This window comes from Hemibagrus wyckioides, linkage group LG25 (genome assembly GCF_019097595.1).
Source record: "Hemibagrus wyckioides isolate EC202008001 linkage group LG25, SWU_Hwy_1.0, whole genome shotgun sequence".
NCBI classification, from domain to species: domain Eukaryota; kingdom Metazoa; phylum Chordata; class Actinopteri; order Siluriformes; family Bagridae; genus Hemibagrus; species Hemibagrus wyckioides.
In genome coordinates this window covers 11,385,865-11,405,472 of record NC_080734.1, presented here as the reverse complement: position 1 = coordinate 11,405,472, position 19,608 = coordinate 11,385,865, and the positions used below count along the sequence as shown (strand labels likewise).

The following is a 19,608-nucleotide window of genomic DNA, read 5'->3' as shown; positions in this document are numbered from 1 at the left end:
ACGTCATGTTTTGGCAGGTAGGAATTTGGCACCATATTTGTTTGTCCATGTGTTTTTTTTTTTTTTGTTTTGTTTTGGTTTTTTTTACATTTTACATTTGTTGCTCAATGTCTTTTGTCTTTGTCTTAAGCAGGTGATCGGAGATCGTGTTCCATAGCCGTGCTTTTAAATGAAAAGTATCGTCAGCAGCATGTTGTACTCTAGTTTGAGCTTCTTGTTTAGGTTGGAGTTTCGAATCTCGTTAGCATGTGGGTAAAAGGGCAGTTACGGTCCCTCTAGCCCAACTGGTCCTCGTATTGTTTGCGGAAACAGTCTCCAGCAGGGAAGAAGTCCCAGCATCTCTCCTGATACATCTTCCATACATAGGACTCCTGTGGAGAAACGAAAACAACACAATGGCAGCATAACCTTTATTGTCATTTTTGTTTTGTTTACTACGCCAGTAGAGAGGTTTACTACGCCAACGTACCTGACCCGTATGTTCAGTTTCATCTTTATTAATGAGATACATCAGGAAGAATCTGTCAAAAGGAGAAACAAGTAATGAAAGGGTCATTGGAAGATGGGCTTAGTCAATGCCCATTTGAACATTTTAGAATTGCTTCCTATTGCTGACAATGGTCCATTTCAGGAACAGCACATTAACAGGAAGGGACTGTTTGTGTAGACATTATGGAGGGTGTAGACTCACAGATAGTTGGCTAGGTTGTGCTCCTGTAGAGTATGGGTCTCAAAGCCATGCGGTGTCGTGTCAAAATAGTCATTTCCAATCCCACAGATAAAACACTTTGTCTAATAGAGAAGAAAAAAAAAAAAATAATATGATTTAGTCTTCACATCAGTTGGGTATGACAGAGCATGATTTTATAGGGAAATTAGTTGCAGGAGAACCCCAAAGTTGATTATTTTTCAATAATAATAAATCCTGGGGCGTTTTATTGCTTATGTACCAAACCAATTTGTTATCTATTTTATTTTATTTATTACAGAATGACAGACTGTGCCTTTTTATGTTAGTCAAGTTAATTCCTGTTATCTCTAATAGTGATTTCCGTACCAGCCCACTTTTCTCTTTCTTAACAAGACCTAAAATTAAGCTTGTCATGTTACCAAGAATACAGAAAGTACAAATGGGCCTATCCTAAAATCTGTCTAAAAACATATATGTAGCTTTATCTCTGACAGTTACAAAGTGCTGACACTGGAGATAAATAAATAAATAAATATCTCTCAGAAAGCTTCACCAAAGTTAACAATTACACAGTCCCTGTGTGAGCGCTTATACTGTAGAAACAATACTGCATTAGAATGAGCACATTTATATAAACCTTGTGGTTAAGTACAAACATCAGCACCATACTGGTATATTAAGTTAATCAACAGTTAGAATAGAAGATTTTAACAGTGCTGTGGTGTTATGTCAAAGCACTCACCTCCATGTCCTCCTTCACTTGTTCTTGCTGATCTCTCAACTCGCCAAACGCATCAATGATCAAACCTAGTTTAAAATGTAACACAAACCGCATTGACATGACATCCACTTCTGGTAAAAGGAGCTATAACTTCAGCAACACCACCAAGTGGCGTTTAAAAAAAGATGTTCTCATTTCTGTACAAATGAAGGACTAATTATGAGATGATAAAGCAACAAATTCAAAAGAATGGTTTCAGTCATTTCTTGGCTATGGATAAACTGATTCCTGATTTTCAACAATGTGTTGATTCAACACTGAGACTCTGAGTAACAAAGGTGAGTCTCTGCAAGGTTCCTTTATCAGGTTATATTAAGCACCATATACATGTATTGAGACATATCCTGTGTTCATGTGAAATATCTGTTTTATAAGGCAGAATAAAATGCATCAGAGGTTCAGAAAATATGCTAAATTAGATGTCGATCCAGAGTTTTAGGCCAGTATCAGCTTGATGCATCCCTATCCCTATCTTCTGGATTCTCTGATGTATAGAAATTAGACTGTAGCATTTGTGCAACTGGGCTGTTGTTATTTTTTAGTAGACAAGCTCCGCCCATAACAAACAAACTCAACATCCCATCAGGGACTCGTCATTTGTACTCACCCTGAATGATGGCCAACAGGATGACAATGACAAAGAAGAAGAAAGTAATGTCAAAGAGGATGCGGTAAAGCTCATAAGGGTCTCCGGCTGGATCTTCAATCTCATCACCGATGCCTCCACCAGCTCTCACACCCACATACATGTGGAATAGGTAGCACTGAAGAGAAACAGTGTGATCGTTTCATCATTCAACTAACTACCAATTGATTTTTAAATCAATAACATATTACACTTCAAAAATTTCATCTTCGTTGTGAAATTTATTTGTGACCAGATGCGAAATAATCAACTCAGCCTTAACTCACAGTCATCATATCATCACATTTCATGTCAGGCTCATCCTCATCCTCGCTCTTGTTGTAGAACTTGCGGAAGAAGTTGAACGCCACAACAGTGTACAGGTAAACCACGACTGCAAGCAGGCCCACAGTCAACACCAACTGTTTACATAAGGAGCAGAGAGATGTCCTTTTCAGGTTTGCACACATACACACTTTGCTTTTCAAGGCTGGAGCACATGCACCACCTGGTGGTAGAGACTTGCCTGTTTGCCGTTGTGAGTCACAGAGGACAGGATCGTCCTCAAGGTCTTGAAGCCCATGGCAATATCCAGCAAATGAGCAGCAAAGAAGAAGTTGTTGTAATGGCCCAGAATAGACATGGTGGTGTACCAGATCAAGTAGAGGTAAGACTGTGTCAAGAGAAAAATGTTTTCAGATGAATACAGTCTCACCAAACACTCTATTAGAAACATGTGTACACCTCACATTCACACAACCTTCTAATCAACAATTCTTGTTGCAGCAGCATAATGCTTAAAATCATGAAGCAAGAACTTAGAACAGAATATAGAAAATGTGATCTCAGTAACTCGGCATGGCCAGACAGGCTGGATTGAGTATTTCAGAGCTCCTAGGAGATAGTCTGGTCTTTTTCCCGTTTGCAACTGTCTGATTTCAGTGAGTTTGTGTTCATTGTATCTTCAGAGACCTCATCCACCTCTGTGTTTACGGTTGTGGTGAGAAGAAAAGGATCACGTCAAAGTATGGAGGTCAGCAATAAACTCAGCTTCATACAAATCTCCATAAATATTAATGACCTGGAAATGCAAGCTACAGCAGAAGTCGATGGACGTACATACTCATCATGTGATCAGAGATATATTTACCTCATCTGGAGCTTTTCTGGAGTTTTACCTTCCTCTTGATGAATTTGTACCAGTAATTATTGGGAAAAGACCTGAAATTGATTAGCTGAGGGTTTTTTTTTTATCGGTCTTGTCCAGTTTCAGTCAGTCTGTGCCCGCTGTAGCCTCAGATCCCATCACTCACTGAGGCCTTCTGCTGTTGAAGCCCCTCCACCTCAAGGTTCAATCTGTTCTGGATTGTGAAATGCTTTTCTACTCAGTTCCAGTAGACTTCTTGTCAGCTCAGACCAGCAATGTTTTTGCAGCATCCTGTACAAACTCTAGAGAGTGCTGTGTGTGAAAATCCCAGTAAATCAATGTTTCTGAAATATTCACCTCAGCCCATCTTGGTCAGTCACTGAGATCACAGTTTCTCCATTCTGATGTTTGATGTGAATATTAACTGAAGCTCTTGACCTGTATCTGCATGGTATGTAAAGTATATTGTGTCACAAGGCTGTTGTGGTATTTTTACGTACATTGTCAGTTAGGACAACTCCCATTTTCCAGATGTGGTACTTCGTATCAATAGAGCTCAGCCTGCAGATGAAATGGAGATCAGAGTCCCAAAAACCCTGTGTAAACCTTCTTCAGTTTATTTTACTCTGTGTATTTTGTCTATTCAAGCTCACCAGGACAACAGAGAAGCCTCCTTGACCACAGCTTCCTCAGTAGGATCAAAGTCAAGTGCACTCTTATCCAGTCCGAGGAGTTCAGCAATACGCTCAGCTCCATACAAATCTCCGTATTTATTGATGACCTGGAGATGTTTGAGCAGGAGTCAGAGGACATAAAAACACATCATGTGAGCAGAGATATTTACTGAAGATTATCTGTGCTATACCTTCCTCTTGACAAATTTGTCCCAGTAATTATTGGGGAAAGACCTGAAAGGAAAGAGAATAATTTGTAACAATAAAAAATCCTTAAACATTTGACAATGTTTATTTGAAAATGTTTTTAATTGGGCCCTACGGAGTGGCAATAACCAAGCGATCCCATTGACCCTTGATATCATCATCAGATGGCTGCTCGGTGATGTACAATCCATCAAACTCAAGCTTCCTTGCGATCTCTTTCTCTCGCTTAAACACCACCAAAGGAACCTAAAACAAGATTATTATGATAATGATAATAATAATCACAATTATTATGACACATTGCTTTTTTTTCAGAATTTAATTCAATTTTTTCCCTCAGATGTGATGTGGTATTGTGAAGAAGTACAAGGAAATGATATACCTTGAGGCAATAATATCCCACCACACAAAGGAGAGAAATAATTGTATGCAGTATAGCTAAGAAAGTCAGAGTGGGAGCCATATAGCCAGTGCTCTCCTGAAGTACGTAGAATTCCATATCGCTGTCTTCATCATCATCATCGTCATCACTGCCACCCCAGGACTCCTCCTCATCCTCATCCTCAGCTTCACCAGTCACCTACAATACAAGTGAATTAAGTGAATTAATGATTTTCATACAATTTCCAAAACTATATACATACTAATTCTTAAAACCAAAGCAATATGAAACAAACCTTGTAGAAGAGCAGGATGAAGTTAATTGCGAATGCCACAAACAGTGCCAACATCCGAAGGTTGTAGAAATTACGAGCCAAGTAGTTCTGGAAAGTATTTAATAAGAAGTGAATGGTTCAGTTTTAGCAACAAACAGCATGTACTAAATATTTCCATGCAGTAAGATGTGGATAAAATTCATTTCAGTTCATTTAAATGTCTTATATTAATCACTTACCAGCATCTTGGTCTTATAGACTTCAAGTCCAGCAAAGAAGGTGGTCATTAACGCAGGAGGTTCCTCCTTGGTTGGGCCATGGCGTTTTCTTGGCACTGGCGTCTCCTCCACAACTGGCTCTTCAGGCTTTTCCTCTTTGGCTTTATCTTCTTTTTCATGAGTCTCTGTGCTGTTAATTCGAAGATCCAATACGTATTTACAGTTAGTTTAACTTTACATTTTTTTATTATTTGTAATGGTTTTACATTTATATTATCAAAGTAAGGTAAAATCACAGTACACAGGAGGTCTTTAAGACTTACTCAGCTTTCTCAGGTTCAGACTCCTCTGGTGCAGCTTTCTGTGTAAAGCACAAAACAATATTTTCTGTTACTTAAAGTGAATCCTAGGTGTGATTAAATGTTGTATTGTGATTCACAACCCTGACCAGGATAAAGTTTACCGAAGATGAATAAATTAATGAATGAATGTATTCATGAGCACACTTATGATCAATGTCTAATGTCACAATATCTGACCTTCCCATCCCAAATTATGCTCTATTGACTTGTAGACACACTGTCAGGATTCTAACTACAGGCCAAACATTTTAATATTTCACCAAGTGCCCCTATTTTTTTTAACATTTTTACACAGCAGTATGTGAAAATGACTGAACAATAACATGTGTTTTCTATATCTCTTGAGGAAATGCACACCTGGCGCTTCTTCTTTTCAACACGAGGGCTGGCTTCTGTTGTAATCTCTGAGACATCCCCAAGTCCAGGCTCATGTCCATGCTTTCCCTCTCGTTTAGTTGGTGGACTTATTAGATCTATGATGGCATCAGGTTCGAGTTTGTCCACTGTGCCAGCCATCTGTACCATTTCTGTAGATACCACTATTTCACCATTCTCTGCTTTCTCTGGCTCTGTGACATCGCCATGTATTCCAAACTGAGTAGGATCTGGCATGTTGCCCAAGATGTCCGTTACCTTCATGTTTTTAGCACCTTCAACAAGGCCTCCTCCAAACATTGAGGACCAGATTATATGGAAGAATCCAAAGATCAGGCTAAAAATGCCTTTAAAGAACCCAGTGAAAAGCATCCAGAAGAATGAAAAGAACCCTGTGATCATTTCCTTAATAGTCAGTTTTTTAAACTTCTTGAACTGTTTACGCATATTCTTAATGGTCAGCATTTGACGGAAGTTGGATACTTTTTTCTTCACAGAAGCACAGGCAATAGTAAAGGCTGAAGCAGACTCAAGGGACTGATCTTCCTCTTCGGACAGATCCTCCAACAGACTGTGCTGTTCCTCCTCCTCTTCGGGGCGTTCTACAGGTCCTGACTCGGATATCTGGGAAGCCAGCTGCATCTCAAAAATGGTGTCTTCACAGAAGTTTACAAACAGTTCCATCTTCTCACTTTCACTGCCCTCATTGACCATGTCAAAGATGAACTGCCTCTTGGACTCTTTCACCTGAGGCTTCTCCCACTGCTCTCTACTAGATTCACTGATCTCAAAGTAGACGCGTTCAATCCGCTTGGCACCGCCCATGATCTCGATACGGCCCAAATAGGGCTCAAAGTAACTCAGTACACTCTCAGCCAGGTCCAGGAAGGTGCTGAGGCGCGAATCATGGGGCATATGCTCAGACAGATTGGTGAGCAGCACGGCCACATTGAAGCCAATATCCTTTGCTGGCTCGTGGAAGCGTTCCACAAATTCCATGTAGTTAAACATGTCGTTTTCATCAGCCTCAGCACAAGAGAGAAGAAACTCGATCTCAGATTGTGTGTACTGCTTTTGGCTTTCCATTGACTTCTGGAACTCCTTCTTAGAAATAATTCCCTTCCCTTCAGGGTCATACTCTTTAAAGTTATCAGAGGTAGTAAGATCCTTTAGCTTGAGGAACATATCGAAGAATTTAAGGATCATTTCAACGTTACTTGAAGACTCCACTAATGTGTCGACCATCTGCTTCCCAATTGTGCCATTCACCACGTTACCTGGCAACAAGAATTTCAGTACTCATTATATAAGTTTGTTTTGTTATATGACTTGTTCCATAAAGAGATGTCAAAGAGTGCCTACCCTCCAAAAGTGACAACATCATGACCACCATATCCTTCTGCAAATCCATTAATTCTTTTAACAGCTCAATCTGGCTAGAGTCCTGTACAAATCCAAAATGAGAGTTTGTTTCCAGTATGAAAAATTACTGATAAGTGTGAAAATTCAGAATGCCAGTTGAATGTATTGGAGTGTATGTGTGGGATTACCTGTGATAGTTTCATTTGCATGTTGGCAAAAACGTGCAGGAATCCAACTACAGCATCCCACAGCCTACTGTGTGCCAGACTCTGCTGGTTCCCAATACAAGGACCCTGCAAAAAGAAAGAACAATTACCACCCACAATGCAAAAGAACCAGTTGAAGAGCTGTGTTTTCTCCACAGAAACTACAGCACTTCTAATTTGAAAGCATTCCAAGATAACAGTTTTCAACACACTCTTAATTCTCTGCCCAGCATCCTTGCAGTTGATTGGTGGATACCTGAATGTACTCAGTGAGTGAATTGAAGATCTGTTTTGCTACTGCCAAGGCTTGGGAGAAGTTTAGCTGTCCATGCTCATCAATGATATCTTTCCCAGAGTAATACCAGTAGAAATCACTTATGGATTCCTGGAAACCAAAACATTTTGTGTTACATCAGTGTAGTGTTGAAATGCTATTATGTTTAGATCTTTTTATTTATATGTGCCTGATACCTGCAAACGTAGGAGGTAGTCCACTGTGCTAATAATTATATTGACTGTGGTTGTATTTCCTGTTTGAGTTCGCAGGAAGTTTTGGAAATCTGTGGAGTGTTTAAAGAATAATAATGAGGCATTCTGATGAAGAGCTTTCTTATTAAGATGCGATCAAGACAGAGTCGGCAGAACAAATACACCATTAATATAAAGATATCATTAGTGTTACTCAAATTACAAAAATATTTGATTAAAGAAAACATTACTGCATGGAAGCTCAGTATGATATGAATCCAATACTAAAGTCTTACCATCATTATGGCCCTCACATAACAGCTGCAAAAACCGAAATAAATCCTTTGTAAATTCATCATTTTGTAGTACTTTGGAACCTTGGAACAGTGGAAAACAAAGATGGAAATAGTTAGTGAACCATGTTGAAAGCTAATAGCTTCCACCATGAGTGTCAAGCAAGCATGATCAGTTGCTTCACAGTAACCTCACAGCCCCAAAATAAGGAACTTTAGATTGCAGGTTTGCAACTGCATCCAAAGAGCTGACGAGAGAAAGAACTGCTTGGAGATTAATACGCACAACTGAAAGAGTTTTCTAAAAGCTGGGGTTAGCAAGGTTTCTTTCACAAGTATCACACAGTGTACGTCTCAGTGATGGTGGATCAAACGGCTAAAGAAATATTCCAATGCATCATTTCCCTTTATTGCATGTATATGCCAAATTCGGAAGGAAAAGTGTTGATACACTGTTATATTCAGCATACTGTGTCATATTTGTGAAAGTATACGCAAAACCAGCTGTGTGAAATAGGCCCCAGATTCGCAACTTTTAAAAAGCTCACTGTTCATTTCGTAACGTTGGACTGAATTTGACCTGGAATTGAGCGTTAATCTACAAGAATGCGCTGTGAAAATAAGTGCTTAGTAATGTTAACCAGGCTGGATTCAGCCAATGAACACATTTTAGTTTAGTGCCAAGATAAAGTTATATAGTTTTATTGCCTGGCCCTTTAGCGTCATTCTGTATGATCATCATGCATGAATCTCTGCAGGACAGTTTATGAGTTAAGAGCACATCCAGGTCAATGGAGATAAAAGTTCAAGAAAAAAAATGATTTTTAAATGGTTCCATGCGAAGTGAGAGCAAAGCGAAATGAGGAGTAGCTAAACTGTATTTACCCCGCTCACTCACGTTGACTGGCATCCAAGAATATAAAATGATAGAAGACACACAAAGAAAGCAGACATAAGCAAAGAAGAAGACACTGAAATTTAGACAAAAATGAGAGAATGTGACCGTCTCTAATTAAAGAGCATGCAGTTAATGTAAATGTTACGTTAGATTAGGAGGAGATTAGAGAGGTGTTTGATGGAAAGCGGGTCAGGTTAATTGCTTACAGCAGCACAGAGCAGATCAGCACATGGCATATTATGCTTCATTAAGCTGTAATACAGTTAGATTTGTTGTTAGTTTAGTTGATTTAGTGATGAGTTAAAGAACTCATTGTGCAACTAACATTATCTTTTGTTTGTAATATATAGCTATAGTCTGTAAAAATCCTACTGATATCAAGTCATATGACATCCTTCACTGTTTTCCTTACAAACTTTTGTCCATAATATTTAATGCAAAAAAATAAAAATATATCGATGAGCAACCTTAAAATCACTGCATTTCAGCAAGATTTAGAAACCTCAGGAACTTTTCCCACTTTTACTTTATCCTTTGTTTATTCTAAATGGGTGTGTAGCTATTTCCCATTAGCTACAGTGTGTTAGAAATTGTTAGGGAATAAAAACATGATCATGAGAAAAAAAAAAAAAGAAAATCTTCTGTAGAATCCTGTAGAATTTCAGAATCAGTCCTGGGTCAGAGGTGTTGTGTGAGAATTTGGGGGAAATCCGTATGTAGGCATCACACACTTATCTTATACGTTTTCACCAAATTATCTTAACGCACATATATTTTCACCAAATCACCATGCATCAACAAGAATCTGACTGCACAGTGACCAGCAGGAGCCGCCAGGGGATCAGTAAACAGGGAGAGTGAGTGTGTAAACAAACACAGCTGAAGAGCCAAAGATCATCTTTCAGAACTGATGTGGTTAAATCATAGAAGAAGAGGTTGATGAATATCTTTGTATATGTGAATTTACAACTCGGTTATATCAAGCAGTAGTGAATATTTCAAACCCTTTGCTTTGTTAAATCACCTGCTGTGAGGTATAGCTAAAATGCAAACACAAATCTGGCTCATGGCAAAGTTTTATGACAGGGTGAAGAAAAATAAAGATAACAAAAAACGCTACGAATACAGCATTGGAACACTGGAAACTACCACAATCATTGGAAACTACCAGACATTACAGTTTTATTTCATACTCTATTATTCTAGCTAGAGTTAGCAGGCTAGCTTTATCTTTCAGTCCTTGAGATAAGTAGTGTCTTAGGTAAAGCCTGTACATTCACCCTCTGGTCTGGTGCATGCAGTGCGCTGGGAGATTATAGCGGAGCAACCATTTCCCCTTCAACCAGAGCTTACATTTTAGTTAGCAAGCTGAAGTTTTATATGTCTACTTCATTCTGTTGTTCATGGTACCACCAAATGAGTGCAGTAACACCACAAAACTGGTGATGCACAGCTACTGCTGCTTGATCAGACAATCATAGTAAGATATAAGTAACTCTGAGAGCCATACCAATGTGAACAATAAAGACGTAAGCCTAAATACAGTTGGATGTGCTATTTAGACAGAGTACTTAGTGCATATAATAAAACACAGCCTTAAATTCTCTCTCAACATGTATTACCTGACTCTCTCTGAGTCAAGAGAACAGAATACTGTATACATACACCCTGTATTTTTTAATGTATACATTCACCCTGTATTTTTAAAATACAAACACACTGAATATTGATTTTGATATAATTTTGTATTTTGTATTCAACGTGAATCATCTTCTGGTATACCTTCAGGCATGTTAGAAGTTCCTTGTAACCAGTAGCGGCTTGTCCATAGGGGCAGGTGGGGCATATATCTCAACAAAAGCCTTTCAACAAATATTAATCTTCTTAAAGACCACATTCACAACCCCATACTTTTTAAATTCTGCTGAATGTTTTCAATTTTAAAAGTGTCTAGTTGTTACCCAATTGTGAGGCAGCATACTTACTGCCCCACTGAGCTTAGTAGAGTTATCAATGGAATTAATGGTCAAAAATGGAAGCCACATCAAGTACTATGAGAGGCCTTCTGGAGCAGAAATCACAGTGACCCTGGTCGTTGACCGAGCAACATATAGGGCAGTTAATGACTGTTTTTCCTCGCTCACTGTGGAAACGGCAACATCAACCAAAATTGCTGCATCGAATAAAGCTGAATTTCTTTTTAAAAATCCATTTGAAGATAAGCAAAATGCACACTGTCTATTCTATAGTTTATAGTTTTCAGTCCTTTCACCTGATCAGACAGAATGTGATTACCAAGATTAACTGACACTGTTTTCTAGCTAGCTATGAAATTAGCAAGGGTGTTGATGTGTAATTGTGCCAATTATCTCTTATATCATCATAACATCAGGATTGAATAAAACAGTCATATAGTAATCAAATCAAAGCTGAAAAATCCACAAGCTAAATAAGGAAAATTAAACAATTAGGTATCAGGATTACATCAGATTTGTTCAGTTTGACGGTCCTATTTGACCTTTTTGTTTGGTTCTTCCTCTGTGCTTGGGGGCACTGGCTTTAAGACCAGGCTGCATCTTTCCGTTCCCTCATTGAAACTGGTGTATATATTTCAATAGTTAGTTCAGGTTCTTGTAAAATCTCCCCTGCCTATCCACAGCAGTTCATAGTAATCTATACCATAATACAGTAGCCTCAAGTGCGACAGCCTCTCAAATTTTTTTCTCAAAGTTTTAGATATTTTCATTATTAATGTTGTCCAGTCCCACCAAAACCTATGGTGTTGAGTCGCTCCTGCTTTCTTATTTCAGTAAACACTCTAAATAGAAACACCCAAATATGTCATGATTCTATAACATATTTGTAGCCCAAACCCTGAAAACAAACTAAATAGGCATAAGCAAGTGCGCCTGTGCACCCGGAAAGAATTTATATTCAAGCTGGCTAAATGGCATTGACTTACTCGATCCTTCTTCTGTCACCATTCCAAGGCTCTCTGCCTTCTTCTGTCTCTCAAATGCATTCAGATCCAGCACACTGAAGAATGCAATATAATAAGCAACGTACGATAAAACACTGTGAAGTAAAACCAGGGAAAGCAGGCTCATAAATCTTACATACCTGCAGGACAGCATCAGTCCAGATAAACTTTTGAAAAACCCAGCATCTCTTTTTTCTTTCAGGTAGTCCAGCATTTTCTAAACATAGAAAATGGAAAATAATGGCTTAAGACTCAAATAAATTGTTTCGCTCTAAATAAAAACGGATCAATTTGCCATGAATTGCATTGTACCTGCTGAACAACTACGTTGCCTCCATTGAGAATAGAGATACCCAGTTTGAGAGTATACCTCACCATCGGGCCAAGACGCCCTGAAACAAAACAGCAAGCCTGCACTATTTCTACATACCTTTAAGCAAAATAGTCAAGCCTAATTGTGAATATAGGAACATCAGATAGTTTGAGAGCAGAAGGGAAGGTGGAAGATTTATTTACCCTTGCTTGCACTGATCATCTGGAGTACCATCTCAGCTGCTCCTCGAGCATGCAGCCTGGCCTGCTGATACAGAATTTTCTGCTTCTCCATCTCCTTTTCCTGCGATTGTAAACATGCATGCACACATTTATGGAATACAAATGAATCAGTGCAACTAAAATTATTCATTTGTTCTGTGTGGACAAAAATAAAAACAAAGAAAAAAAACATGGCATGGACACTGAAACCTGAATGCATGTTTATATTTCTGCTAAACTAGACCTTTAACCATAATTGACTTGAGCTACTGCATGTTCATAAAATTAGAAACAACCACAATGACCTTTTTTTCTACCTTATTAATATAAAATCTATAACTCTTAACAGTCGTGATAAAATGTTGGCTTGTTTGGGCAGCTGAATTTTACCTGCATTTGACAAGTGGCCAGGTGTTAGTGCCAAGCTCTGGGAAGTATGTTGCAAAACCTAGGACTTTAATCACTCTAGACAGCACAGTAATAGGATTTCAGCCATGCGGCATCCATGCCTGATTTCTTTGACAGTGAAACATTACATTCCTGTCTTTTTGTGTTCTTTGCATAAATAAAGGAATTTGATTTCACACACAGACCTCAAATGTCTTTTCTTTTCCTTCCTCCTCCTCCTCTTCTTCATCCTCAGCACAGCTCTGTGAAGGAATCATTTCACTTCATCACTGCCTTGTTTTGCCACTTGTGAGTACTGTTCAGTGAAAATCTTTCAGTGTATAATCACAACAGAGCGGTAGAAATACCTTTGCCATCATATCTGCATATGCTATATACAATGGATCTACTTCCTGGACACTAGAGAACAGAGAGAAAAAAACATTATGTTAGTAATGATGGTTAACTTAACCATCCTTGTTTGAATATGATATTAAGAGTTGTGGTTTATGCATGTGGCGAATGTTGTGGGACCTTCTCTCAGTCAGGGCATTATGACTGAAGTGGAGGATGAGCTGGTTCAGAGGATCCGGCTGAACCTCAGCCTCTGCTTCCTCCTCTTCCTTTTCCACAGCCATGGGGGTTTTCTGCAGGCAGAGCCACAGAAGTCACGCAAACCTTCAGCCCACATTTCAGGCATGCACACTCTCATTCTTCACTAACGACAACACTTAAGACACTTTCACTTCTCTCTTACAACAGTCTCTCACTCAGACACTGTGAGAATCCACTGACTCACTCGCTATACTGTCACGGAGCAAATCCAGAGGTTTAAGCTTTGAATACAAACACACAAAGACAATGAGCACATTCTAGCAGATATCAGAATACTGGCTTCCTCTAACTTGATTTGTACAGTGTTTGTTTTTCTCAGGCTTTCTGAGCATTTCACTGGATACATTTCAACCATTCATTTAAAACAAGGCACCTGCCCTCTACTGTCACTACACTCACTATACTCATGCTTTAGGTCACTCTTCAGCTGAGACCAGCTTCACACGTAACTCACATGCAGTTTTAATTTCCACTTCCACATGATGGCACAATGAAATGTTATTTAAAATAGTGTCTCTCATCTCTGGACATATGGAATGCTCTGATATTCTTATAGCACATCATAAGCACTGATTCTGATCAAAAAATAATCGTTCTTTAATTATTAATATGTGCTAAAGATTCATTTTAGCCCTGGCCATTTCATTTGTCTTGAATATCAAGATTGTGACAGATATAAATCCACTAAATCTACAAAAAAAAAAACTTTCAATGAATGTCATTATGCATATTGTCTATGATTTTCCACTTGCATGAAAACAAATGTCTATGTGGTTAAAATCTTAAACAGGGATAAATGACCAGGTTTACAGTAAATAGGGTCTAAATCTAGTTTTGTGTAGCTCTAAGGCCAGAGTTGAGAAGCACTTGTTTAGGTGACATGCCAGAAAAGAGCATGGCCATTGCCTGATGTGATGCTCCAGGACTATGTCCAGGGGATGATACCGTTAAAGTATCAATGACCAGGCTCATGAAAGACATGCATCATTATGTTCTCATACATTAATGAAAATGGCAGTGCAGTGCGTGTTCAGTGAAGCGTAGTGATAACGGAAAATCTGTTTTTTTTCTTTTTTTCATAAAATTAAACCATTTTGCTGATACGTTTGTTAAATAATAGGCTGTACTCACACGTTTATTTGGCTGTTTGGGTAATGCTTGAGCTTGATACTGTTATCGTGCCTGTTTTACTTAAAGTGCCCTAGCTGTAGAATAGCTAGTTTATAAATCAGAACCATGTTTAAAGGAATACTCCAGCTTTTTCCCCCACCAAATTTCTATCCACTGCTTCTGTATTGTGTGTGATTACCACTGACATTAATTTTTGACATTTATAGTAAGAAAAGAACAAATAACAAGAGGCACGTTTTCGAGTTAGAAGTGAAAAATGATAGAATAGTTGAAAGTCATAAGAGACGTTTTTACTAAATTTGTCTATATCTATATTTAACCAACTTTGGAACACTAAACAATACAATAAATCACGGGTCTGGATATGTAAACACGCAGGTACAATCCAGTCAAACTGATGTGTTTATTCTGAGCTGCACTGATTAGTTAATACATGAATAACCTAGCTTTGAAAAACTAATTATACAGATTATATATGATTTAGTATAATATTTAGAAATAAAGTGAGCTTAATGTATGTACATGTAATGTACATCAAGAGTCAGGTTAATGTATGAGCTCAAGTCAATTTTCCTGGCTCCCCATTCAGTCTATGCATGATGTATGTCTGAGACGGGGTTGTTTCAAAGAATCTAGACCTCTACAGTACACTTTTCTATTAAAGTGAAAAAAACCCCAAAATATCAGGATATTTTGTCTGATGTAATATGATGTATCATAAAAGCAAGAGATTATTTAGAAAAAAAAATTGTTAAAATGATGTGCTCTCTTGTTAAAAAATGACAAATAAAATAAAATAAAATAAAATAAAATAAAATAAAATAAAATTGCTCCCAGGTTTTGAGGAATAGAAAACACTCATTTGCTTCACTTAAACTCAAGTTAACTCTTTTGTATATTTTTTTTTTAATAAAAAAAAATTCTATGCATGCCTTTTATAATATAAAATTCTATGCATGGCTAATACAATTCAGAATATGGTCATTAATAATTTTTTAATTTTTTTTTTAATTAATCTGTGCTTATTTTAATCTATAATACCTGCTCTATATAAACATTCATTGACTACCCTATAAACTGCCTTGTGTATTATGAAAAAAAAAGGAAGAAATAAAATTTACCATTTGTTTAGTACAGGCAAACAGGTCAAAAATCCTTGCCAGTGGTATTCACAGGTACATGACAGATAGTAAAATGCTGGAGTTTTCATTCAACACTTGTTTGCCATTTATAGCAACTGTACTGCCTGCACCTACACAGAGACATGATTTTCTAGATGAGGTGAACATGCCACCGACTCTCACAACTTACAGTACGAGACTTAGGAAAGGAAAGACGACACCCAAACAGAGAGGCAGAGTGTCACAGGGCAGACCTGCCCCTCTTACCACTGCTGCGCTGAGATACACTGCTCTATGCGGCCTCAGGCTCAGCCCAAACTCATGCAGGGCCTGTCGGCTGCGCACACAACCAGCTGAGCCAAACACGGGCCAGGACGAAGACGTGAGGCGAGCAGGGACGCGCTGCCGCATTTCAGCGGGCAAGGTGCTGGCCACAGGGCAAACAGTGACAGAGAGGGCGCCAGCGGGCACACACGGCACACAGGGCAGCGCCAAGGCTGGCCCAGTACTTACTGCCAGGTCCTGCACTAGCTTCTCCTCAAAGGAGTACTGCTCTGCTACTATCCAAAGTTTCTGATAGCCCGTGAGGAAGAGGTTAATTGAGCGATGCCTGAAGATTCAGGGGGAGAGGGAGGTTAGGAAGGATAGAGGCAGGGGAAAAGGAAGGGGGAAAATGGGACAAGGAAAAGGGAATGCATTCTGGAAGGGAGTGAGAGAGATGTACAGCCCATGGCCTCATCTGACTGGCCACCTCAATAACTGACTGAGGTACACCTAGGAAATCAGCACAGTTCAAATGTTAAGTGAAAATTAGTCAAGGAGTTTTTCTGGTTTTTCTGATCCAATCCTACAATTATTGCAACAAGCTGCTTTGCCTAAATACTCACCATATCAAATATTTGGAAAGAAGATTATTCTCCTAGGTTAATAACTTTATTAATGTGGCAGTAAAGGACGGCACTGGAAGGTGACCATTCAGAATGCAGTAAAAAATTGAATGTTTGTGCTTAATCCTTAGGCTGGAAAATGGACTGAAGGAAGATGTTGGAATCATGAGGTCTTTTAGGCTCACTTTACCGTTAGCATGGAGAACAGACCGTCAAAGCTGGAGGTTTGGTACAACTTTTCCAGCCAAACGTACCCATAGCCATTCAGGAAGTAATTATTATTTTTGAATCTAAAGTGTATTATAAAGACAACAAAGAGGAAAAATGTTTTAGAGCTAATAGGAAAGGTGTATGGAATGGATTATACTGAAATACTGGATATTTCACTCTGTCAAACAAGATGTTAAACATGGTTTGGAATAGGAAAGAGAACTAGAAATAACAAGAGCAAACACAACAATTTAGCGTTTATACTAAAGTAAACAGATGACGAAGGGTAAGCCACATAGGTCAAAATCAAGGAAGCTTATAGCATATAATCTACCTCTATATATAACATGATACAACTCACATCTCTGTTGATAATAAACAATTCATGAAGATCCTTCAGCACTCACCTAGGGAGGTTGTACAGAGGTGCCATGCGGAAACAGGCAACCACTGCACGCTTGCGCTGTTTGGACAGCTGCTTCTGCCATACCAGTTTTTTACACCTGAGAGGCTGCTCCACCTGAGGGGATAAATAAATCCAGTGTGAGGACTGAAGCTGAGTGTTTGGAATTTGAGATTTGGTATTGGGATTCGCATTTGAGGCTTTGAGTATTCAGCAAAATGATAGTGTTTGCTGTAGTAGGTCAGTGTGCTTCTAACCTGCTCAAGATGGAAAACGGCAGCTGAGATGCCTTGGATCTTCTCGATAATGTGGTCAGTATTTAGAGGCTCCTCACTCTTCACCTCCACATCCTTATAGAGGTTTAGCTGCCACTGCACTGCCGGATCCTCTGTCTGCAGCATGGACAGACGGCTACTGTAATCAACTAATGCCATTATCATTTGTATGTTATGTTCATAGCTTTATTATATGTAACTTGCCTTCTGTTGAAGATGTAGGTTCTGTTTAAGATGATCTTTCACCTCGTCATCTGTGTCTTTCTGCAGAAGTCAGAACACTCATGATTTGCTTTCTAAAATCGAGGTATGATATGTATGAAGCATAAATCACTACAAAGTGTGCTGTAGGTTCAACGCCAGGGCGGTTTCCAATATCAGCACATGCCGCAGCGCTTTATTTCTCTTATACTACAGAAATTTGGCAACGATTACAAATTTAATTCCACATATAATGCTTTTTTGGCATTTATAGTTACATTTAATGTTATGAAACATCCATGAGAAATTATTTCATGTTATCATATACAACACAGCAGCTATAAACGGTCATCAGCCTCTCTCTAGCAGCTTGTCATGCTACTGAGAAACTCCCGAAGACCTTCCCATGGTGGAAAGCTTACTGACTCTTACAAAGTACTGACACCTGAGACTTTTCATTACATAATTGTCTTTTAATTAAATATCTTCTTAGTTAAATATCAGAACAGGTTTAATCCATATATAATTAGCCCTAGATTATATAGACTGTCCTCCATATAACCCCCTGTAAATGAGCTGCAGAGCTATGAAAATTATAATGCATTACAATGAGAACATTAATACAAACCAACTGAATTACAGCTGGCTCCACTGCCAGCGCTGCTGTTACGGATCATTTCTTAACACTTTCTGACCAATCGGATTTGAGAATTCAAAATCGCTGAATTCAGTTTAGTGTATTAAGATAATGTGGGTTGAGTACAATTAAAGTCACGCTCACCAGACTGTAGCGGATCTTAGCCAGAGAGATGAGCTCCTGGTCTCCAGCCGTGCACATGTTGAGGCCGATAGGCAGCAGTTTCTTGTGTGCTGCCACTATTAAGGATGTTTGAATAGAGTACAATTCTCTTTTCCTCTTCTTCCCTCTTCTCTCCTGGTCCTGACCTCCTGACTGCAACAGGTCACACAAACACAGTATGCTTTTTTTTTATGGCTTCATGTACTCTCAGTTTCACCTGCATTTTTACCCGCCGCTAGAATGTTCACTTCATGTGCCATTTTTTTCAGTTTGATACGCTTTAGCATCCTGTATTCTATCAGTTTTGTTAATGGTATCATATCATTTTACCTGGATTTAATCAAAACATTATAACTTATGCATACGGGATTTCTGATACTGTATGTACATTTCTAACTCCTAATATTAAAAAAGAGCGGATTTAAAAATAAAAGAAACAAAACTGCCTGAACAATTTTACACAACATTTGGGACAGTCACTTGGTTAATACACATAAATACAAATAATCAGCCCTAAATTCTACAGAGTTCATAAAATGTAAAGAATTTATGAAAGAAAATTTAAAGACGTTATTAAAAAGAGAAAAAAAGTTATATAGCAGTGCAGATAGTTACTATCTCATGACTTTTTTTTTTATATATCAGTAGAGATACACTAGTTCACACATACAAAAAGAGAACATGAATAATAATTCAATTTTACATAAAAAAAAAACCTTTGGAAAAAAACACAGATGTCAGAATGAGTGTGAGGAAACACTGGAAACACAAAGCAATTAAATCCTCCTAGGCAAAGTTCAAGCAATGCGGAATATATTTTAAGCTTTGACATGAAGAATGCAGACAAATAATTATAGGTACAAGTATAATTACAGGTTTCTGAAAGGCAGGTAAAACGCTGTATGAAGACAGTGAAAAGTTTCTGACTCCTTCATGGCAGATGACTGGATTAGGAGGTTAAACGCTCACTCTCACCTTTGACATCTTGGTCTTGCTGTCTCCAGTGAGGAAGGCAAGGTTGTTGATTTCATTTTGCACCACAAAGTTTTGTTCTTCCCTTTTGAAATTCTGTGTGTAAAAGGCAAACATTGTTGTGAAAATA

At 38.4% G+C, this 19,608-nt stretch overlaps 1 protein-coding gene across 1 annotated transcript in view; it reads right to left on the bottom strand.

Moving 5' to 3' along the window:
- Nucleotides 1–6: 6 nt before the first annotated feature.
- Nucleotides 7–19,608, bottom strand: part of ryr3 (ryanodine receptor 3) — a 79,953-nt gene continuing 60,351 nt past the window's right edge. Inside the window, exons 69-103 of the mRNA XM_058379720.1 lie at nt 19,482–19,574; nt 18,489–18,659; nt 17,711–17,770; nt 17,489–17,623; nt 17,236–17,348; nt 16,245–16,341; nt 13,399–13,511; nt 13,233–13,284; nt 13,071–13,127; nt 12,460–12,559; nt 12,256–12,335; nt 12,084–12,160; nt 11,926–11,999; nt 8,951–8,968; nt 8,069–8,149; nt 7,776–7,864; nt 7,561–7,689; nt 7,287–7,391; nt 7,099–7,180; nt 5,719–7,013; nt 5,323–5,360; nt 5,021–5,189; nt 4,803–4,889; nt 4,508–4,705; nt 4,241–4,371; nt 4,110–4,152; nt 3,898–4,025; nt 3,745–3,805; nt 2,624–2,770; nt 2,385–2,519; nt 2,080–2,236; nt 1,434–1,498; nt 692–792; nt 470–521; nt 7–371 (exon numbers count right to left, since the gene is read on the bottom strand). Coding sequence (XP_058235703.1) covers nt 276–371; nt 470–521; nt 692–792; nt 1,434–1,498; nt 2,080–2,236; nt 2,385–2,519; nt 2,624–2,770; nt 3,745–3,805; nt 3,898–4,025; nt 4,110–4,152; nt 4,241–4,371; nt 4,508–4,705; nt 4,803–4,889; nt 5,021–5,189; nt 5,323–5,360; nt 5,719–7,013; nt 7,099–7,180; nt 7,287–7,391; nt 7,561–7,689; nt 7,776–7,864; nt 8,069–8,149; nt 8,951–8,968; nt 11,926–11,999; nt 12,084–12,160; nt 12,256–12,335; nt 12,460–12,559; nt 13,071–13,127; nt 13,233–13,284; nt 13,399–13,511; nt 16,245–16,341; nt 17,236–17,348; nt 17,489–17,623; nt 17,711–17,770; nt 18,489–18,659; nt 19,482–19,574 — 4,629 coding nt within the window. The 3' untranslated portion in view covers nt 7–275. The remainder of the gene's footprint in view (nt 372–469; nt 522–691; nt 793–1,433; nt 1,499–2,079; nt 2,237–2,384; nt 2,520–2,623; nt 2,771–3,744; nt 3,806–3,897; nt 4,026–4,109; nt 4,153–4,240; nt 4,372–4,507; nt 4,706–4,802; nt 4,890–5,020; nt 5,190–5,322; nt 5,361–5,718; nt 7,014–7,098; nt 7,181–7,286; nt 7,392–7,560; nt 7,690–7,775; nt 7,865–8,068; nt 8,150–8,950; nt 8,969–11,925; nt 12,000–12,083; nt 12,161–12,255; nt 12,336–12,459; nt 12,560–13,070; nt 13,128–13,232; nt 13,285–13,398; nt 13,512–16,244; nt 16,342–17,235; nt 17,349–17,488; nt 17,624–17,710; nt 17,771–18,488; nt 18,660–19,481; nt 19,575–19,608) is intronic.